This window comes from Diabrotica virgifera, chromosome 1 (genome assembly GCF_917563875.1).
Source record: "Diabrotica virgifera virgifera chromosome 1, PGI_DIABVI_V3a".
NCBI classification, from domain to species: Eukaryota; Metazoa; Arthropoda; class Insecta; order Coleoptera; family Chrysomelidae; genus Diabrotica; species Diabrotica virgifera.
In genome coordinates, this window is record NC_065443.1 from 185,816,304 (window position 1) to 185,822,370 (window position 6,067).

Below are 6,067 nucleotides of genomic sequence, written 5' to 3' on the forward strand. Positions count from 1 at the left end.
GAGACCCAGATTGATCAAACATAATATGCGAGACCCAAAACCCGGCAACATTGCTTTGTTATAATTTACTAAAGAAATAGTTTACAAGACCTGCAAAGACTCATGAGTAAAATAGTAAGGTGTAGTAGGGAGTACGGACTCTCTCTCAATATCAAAAAGACGAAGTTTATGAAAATTAGTAAAAACAACCATAATACTAACGAAATCTTGATAGTAGAGGGCCAGCAGATCGAAAGAGTAAAAAAGTACACTTACCTAGGAACACTTATAACAGAAAATAATGACTACACTGCAGAAATAAAAGTCAGAATCGAAAAAGCACGTTCTAATTTTATAAAAATGAAAAAGGTCCTATGTAGCAAAGATTTAACATTAGCTCTTAAAGTACGCCTAACAAAATGTTACGTCTACAGTGTTCTATACTATGGAGTGGAATCATGGACGTTAAATGTAGAGACAATGAGACGACTTAACGCCTTTGAAATGTGGACCTATAGAAAAATTATGAGGGTTTCCTGGGTAGATAGAGTTACAAACAATGAAGTACTGAGAAGAATAGGTAAAGAAAAGGAAGTTGAACTTACAATTAAAGAAAAGAAGCTACAGTATCTCGGACATGTGATGCGGGGCGAGAAGTATGGTATCCTACGACTCATAATGCAGGGAAAGATAGATGGCAGAAGAAGCATCGGAAGAAGACGAATTTCATGGTTGAAGAACCTGAGAGAGTGGTTTGGATGCAGCTCGAAACAACTATTTAGAGCTACTGCCTCAAAAATTAAAATAGCTATGATGATTGCCAACCTCCGTAGCGGAGATGGCACCTGAAGAAGAAGAAGAAGAAAGAAATTTCATTTGAACTTTATTTTAGCCAGGGCCGCGATTCCAAAAGAACGACTGTCCTCCGCCATATTTAAAGACGGCGTAAATCGTGTAGCCGAGAAACAGAATCGCGGGACTGATTATATTTTGTCAGCAGGCTACTTTTCACCAGATTATTGATTACGTATTGGTTGTATTCGGTGGGATTTTGTATTGGATTAAAGAAGGGCTCCCGCCATTCTTTAATACCGTTAAGTTGGAAAATAAACGTTTGTGCGATGAAAAAATTTAAAGTTGTATGTATTTTTTAATCCACATTATAAAAAGATAATAAAATACAAGTCCAAAAAAATGTTTTAGGGGTGGACAACCCTTATCATCTAGGGGGATAAGAATCGGTCGAACCGTTTTAGAGGAGTTTGGGAACGTACTTTATGACACAATAATTTTATATAATATAAGATACTATTTAATTAATCATAGTTTTGTTAAAAATCTGATTTGCTAGATTAAATGAATTTTTACCGAAAAATATATATCAAACAAAATCGAATTAAAACACAAATGTTTAGAAACACTTTATTTAATAAAAAGCTTCACAAAAACTACACTAAGAATTGTAAACAAACGTTTTAATTTTTACCCAATCAATTGATTTAAAGTTTTCTCCAGTTTTTTTTTTTAAATTCCTGTACGTCTGCTTTTTTCGGAACCCTTTTTTCTTTTATGAATCTTGTAAAGTATTTAAGCATAGTTTGTTTGTCCTTTTCGGTCCATCGGTGCCTTGCAATCGCTAAAAAAAGTGAATACATAAAAAAATAATACATAAAAATTAATACAAAAAATATGCCCTAAATTAGTTATATAATTTGGAAAGCATTTTTAATTTTAACAAAAACAGGTAATTGTCCTTTTAAAAATAAAATTATAGAGTTATTTACGAATAAATATTTTTTAAATCCTATTAGGTAATAAATATATTATTAAATTAAAACAATTGTATTACGAGTAGCAGAGTAATAGTTACCTAAAGAAATTACCATTTGAAGTGCTTTCGGTTTTTTCAGTAGTTGGCACCTCCTTTCTTTTTGTAACTAAAGAAATAAAATAATACATGCATTTTTTCGATATACTCTTATTAAAACTTCTTTACCTTTATTATTTTGCATTGGATGCGTCATTTCATCGGTAAATAACTTTCTTTTACCCTTCGACGAAACTTTTTCTGCAAATTAATAATAATTATTATTTATTTGTTACTTTTAAGTAGAAAACTGCTTTTAAGGGTTAGGAGCTACTCACCTTTTTTTTTATTTATTTATAACATTTATTATAATGATTTTTTAAGACTTCGTTTATAATAATCTTTTACCTATCATTTTTATTAGTAGTATGGTTTAGTTAGACCCAAACCCAGACATCCAAAGTGAAAGTTATTCTCCAACACCAAATTGTTCTATATGGTCCACATAATGTTCAGAAAAAAGTCACACCATTTTGAGCGTCGGGTTTGGGGGGGAGAGAGGGGAGAAATCTGCAAATTCGTAGTTTTTTATGTTTTTCGTCAATATTTCTAAAACTAAGCGGTTTAGCATGAACAACTCTCTACACAAAATTGTTCTACATTAAATTTGAAATAAAAAAGGCCCTATGCATAACCCTTCTAAAATGAACGGTTCCAAAGTTACAGAGGTAGTATAGTATTATTGGTCCAAAAAAAGGCCTAACTTAGACATCCAAAGTAAAAGTTTTCCTTCAACACCAAATTGTTCTATATGGTCCACATATTGTTCAGTAAAAAGTTACACCATTTTGAGCGTCCGGTTTGGGGGGGGGAGATGGGGGAGAATTCGATAAATTAGTAGTTTTTTTAAGTTTTTCGTCAATATTTCTAAAACTGTGCTTTAGCGTAAGGAATGTTTTATAGAAAAATATTCTACATAAAATTTAAAACAAAAAAGGTTCTATACATAATTGTTGTAAAATCAACGGTTCCTGAGTTACGGAGGGTGAAAAGTGGAGGTTTTCGATAGTTTTTATATTTACCGATTTCTCCCCCCTCCCCCCCAAACCCGACGCTCAAAATGGTGTGACTATTTTCTTAACATTATATGGACCATATAGAACAATTTGGTGTTGGAGGATAACTTTCACTTTGGGATGTCTGGGTTTTTGGTATAGTTGTATCATAAATATTGCCCAAAAAATATAAAAAGTATCGAAAACCTCGACTTTTCACCCTCCGTAACTCTGGAACCGTTGATTGTATAACAATTATGTATAGAACATTTTTTATTTTAAATTTCATGTAGAACATTTCTGTATATAGTATTGTTTACGCTAAAGCACAGTTTTAGAAATATTGACGAAAAACCCAAAAAAACTACTAATTTACCGGCTTCTCTCCCATCTCCCTCCCAAACCGGACGCTCAAAATGGTGTAACTTTTTACTGAACAATATGTGGACCATATAGAACATTTTGGTGTTAGAGGAAAACTTTTACTTTGGATGTTTGGGTTAGGCCTTTTTTGGACCAGTTATACTATACTACCTCCGTAACTTTGGAACCATTCATTTTAGAAAGATTATGCATAGAGCCTTTTTTATTTCAAATTTAATTTAGAACAATTTTGTATAGAAGGTTGTTCATGCTAAACCGCATAGTTTTTGAAATATTTTCGAAAAACTTAAAAAACTACGAATTTACCGATTTCTCCCCCCTCTCCCCCCCAAACCCGACGCTCAAAATGGTGTGACTTTTTTCTGGACATTGTGTGGACCATATAGAATAATTTGGTGTTGAAGGATAACTTTCACTTTGGATGTCTGGGTTATGTCATCTTTTGGATCAACTATACTATACTTGTTCAATCTTTTCGTCAATTACATCGCTAAAATTACTTTTAGGACTCCAAGAATGAGTAGGCTCTGTTAATTCTAAAAAATGGATTATTAAATTTTAGGCAATTACCAATGCAAGTACACTAATCCTACCTTTTTCATTTATTTCATTTACTTCTGTTTCTATGTTTTCAATTTCCAAGTAGTCATTTTCTTCTATATTGATATCGTCTAAGCTCTTTCCTTTGTAAATATTAACATCACCTTTATTTAAAGCGATCATTAGTTTGGCTATTTTTGCAGTCTGGTATAGATCTTGAGGAAGTCTAAAAAAATATTACAACTATTAATTATGCTAATATAATAATAAACCATTTTAACAAGATTGGCTTACCTATACCATTCTTCATGGGTTTTCTTTGTATGACCCATAAAAGTGGCTAATTGTTCCATGTCAGTATTATTAATGTCCATAATCTGTAAAATTGTTGCAGTCTGTTTTCGAAATTTGGTAGAAGTTAGAGAGTTGGGATCCTTTGCCCCACAGTTTTTTGCAAATTGTTTAATTACACTTATTCCATGAAACCAACCTTTCGACGAATTGGGATTTGCAAATATGTATTTATTATCTTCTGGAATTTATTTTATTTTTTCCCTTATTTTAATCATCAGCTCAATTTTCTCGTTTAAAAAAGGAGAAATTAAAATAGCTACAGGTTTGCTACCTTTTCCACCTGTAATAATTCTTCTAAAGTTTCTACACAATAGTTTTTCTGAAACAGTTAAACTTTCAGCAATTTCTTTTTGAACACTGGGGTCCGCAAATGATCTTTTGTAAGTAGAAATTTCAAGGTATTGAATCTCACCGATGCGTTTTCTATTTAGTATTAAAAGAAGGGCCATTATTCCTTTTGCTAAGGTTTTATATAAAGGAAGTAAATTATTTTTGTCATTTTATTTCCCCTCCTTTTCTAAAAGTTTGTTTAATTTTTTGGCACTGTCTTTAACCTGATTTTTGACAAAATTATTAAACTTAATTACGTCACTTGTCACCGGCAGTATTTGGAGTTTTTCCCATTGCCGTTCTTTCATTGTTTTAAGGGCCAATGAAGAAATTTCATTGGCCCAACTGGTCTCTAATAATGTTTTAAATCTCGAATGCTTTTTTTCCTCATTAGGGTTTTTAAAGGTAAAGAGTGGGGATTTTTTTAAAATCGTTCGATTAATTATATCGCATACTTGTTTTAAAGTGGTACCCATATGAAGTGCTAATGAAGAAGATTTAAAGCTTTTATCGGAATTGCTAAATCCCGAAATTACTTTTGTGGCTGTAACTAAATCGTCAAATAATTCTGGTTTCATAGCATCAATTTTTTTCGATCTATTTTCCATAGGTACCTAATATTTATCCTTGTGCCTAAAACCACTATTTTACGTCCGCCCTTGCTATTCACAAGAATTAAAATAACAACCGCTGAAACAAAACTGTTAAATTCGAGGTGAAATATAAAAACCGGGGAAGTACCTAAAAGATTCGGCAAACAATACGAGACCCAGCGTTGTGGCAACATCGCTGGGTCTCATATTGTTTGCTGAGTGTGCCATGTATAACTGGCGGGACTCGCATGTCCTTTTGACTTGTAAGTGGGACTCGTACGGTATGTTCGGTATAGATTTTTTAAACTAAAAGATTTTTCTTACCCCTCTCTGGGGCCCATAAAAGTTCATATTATATTATTTATTTTTCTATAATAAAAATCTAATTATACACTTTGGTTATGGTGGGTCTCGGGTGGTCTGCTGGATATATCGGGACTCGCATGGTGCGTTGCTCGCGTATATATATATATATATATACATATATATATATATATATATATATATGTGGATGTGTGAATTGTTCGTAAGGGGATTTTTCCGCATTCTCTATTTCATTTGTTTGTTTTCGTACGAGTGGTCGTCCAAACCAGTACCTGTGGATCTTTTGATCACTGAATGTGTTTCAAAGATCTACATCTTTTGTTTTTATATATATATATATATATATATATATATATATATATATATATATATATATATATATATATATATATATATATATATATATATATATATATATATATATATATTGTTGTGGAATTGTTTTTTAAGGAAATTCAAAAAAATTAAATTTATATCAACGACCATGAAATGATAGTTTTTCATCACCCTGTATATGGCCAAATTTGTTTAGAATTTAATTTTACTAGTAAACAAGTGCTTCGGAAAAACTGAAACGATTAGTGATAATTATTCGACGAAATAAACGGGACATTAACAAAACATTTCGGTGATTAGAAAGTGGAGAGAGCGTTGACGGGACAATAACGTTTTTCAGATCCTTCCGGGAAGGTATTTTAATG

General features: G+C 31.9%; 1 protein-coding gene across 2 annotated transcripts; it reads right to left on the bottom strand.

Annotated features, from left to right (window-relative positions):
• Nucleotides 1-1,387: 1,387 nt before the first annotated feature.
• On the bottom strand, nucleotides 1,388-4,944 carry LOC126878977 (uncharacterized). Of its 2 annotated transcripts, none has more exons than XM_050641842.1 (5): nucleotides 4,060-4,930; nucleotides 3,819-3,991; nucleotides 1,976-2,047; nucleotides 1,863-1,916; nucleotides 1,388-1,615 (listed from the first exon to the last, which is right to left on the bottom strand). In XM_050641842.1, exons 1-5 carry the CDS (start codon nucleotides 4,137-4,139, stop codon nucleotides 1,479-1,481), a joined length of 516 nt encoding a protein of 171 aa, XP_050497799.1. In that variant the 5' UTR covers nucleotides 4,140-4,930; the 3' UTR covers nucleotides 1,388-1,478. The 2 variants fall into 2 exon arrangements, with proteins under 2 accessions (XP_050497799.1, XP_050497800.1); XM_050641843.1 differs by having other exon boundaries at nucleotides 1,495-1,615; nucleotides 1,850-1,916; nucleotides 4,060-4,944.
• Between the last annotated feature and the right edge of the window lie 1,123 nt (nucleotides 4,945-6,067).

What these genes read in the sequence shown, in the direction of transcription:
- LOC126878977 (XM_050641842.1), bottom strand. Translation starts at nt 4,139, where the DNA reads ATGGACATTAATAATACTGACATGGAACAATTAGCCACTTTTATGGGT. An exon ending in AAATGAAATAAATGAAAAAG is followed by an intron (nt 2,048 to 3,818) that starts GTAGGATTAGTG and finishes ATTAATTTGCAG; the next exon opens with AAAAAGTTTCGTCGAAGGGT. An exon ending in AACCGAAAGCACTTCAAATG is followed by an intron (nt 1,616 to 1,862) that starts GTAATTTCTTTA and finishes CACTTTTTTTAG; the next exon opens with CGATTGCAAGGCACCGATGG.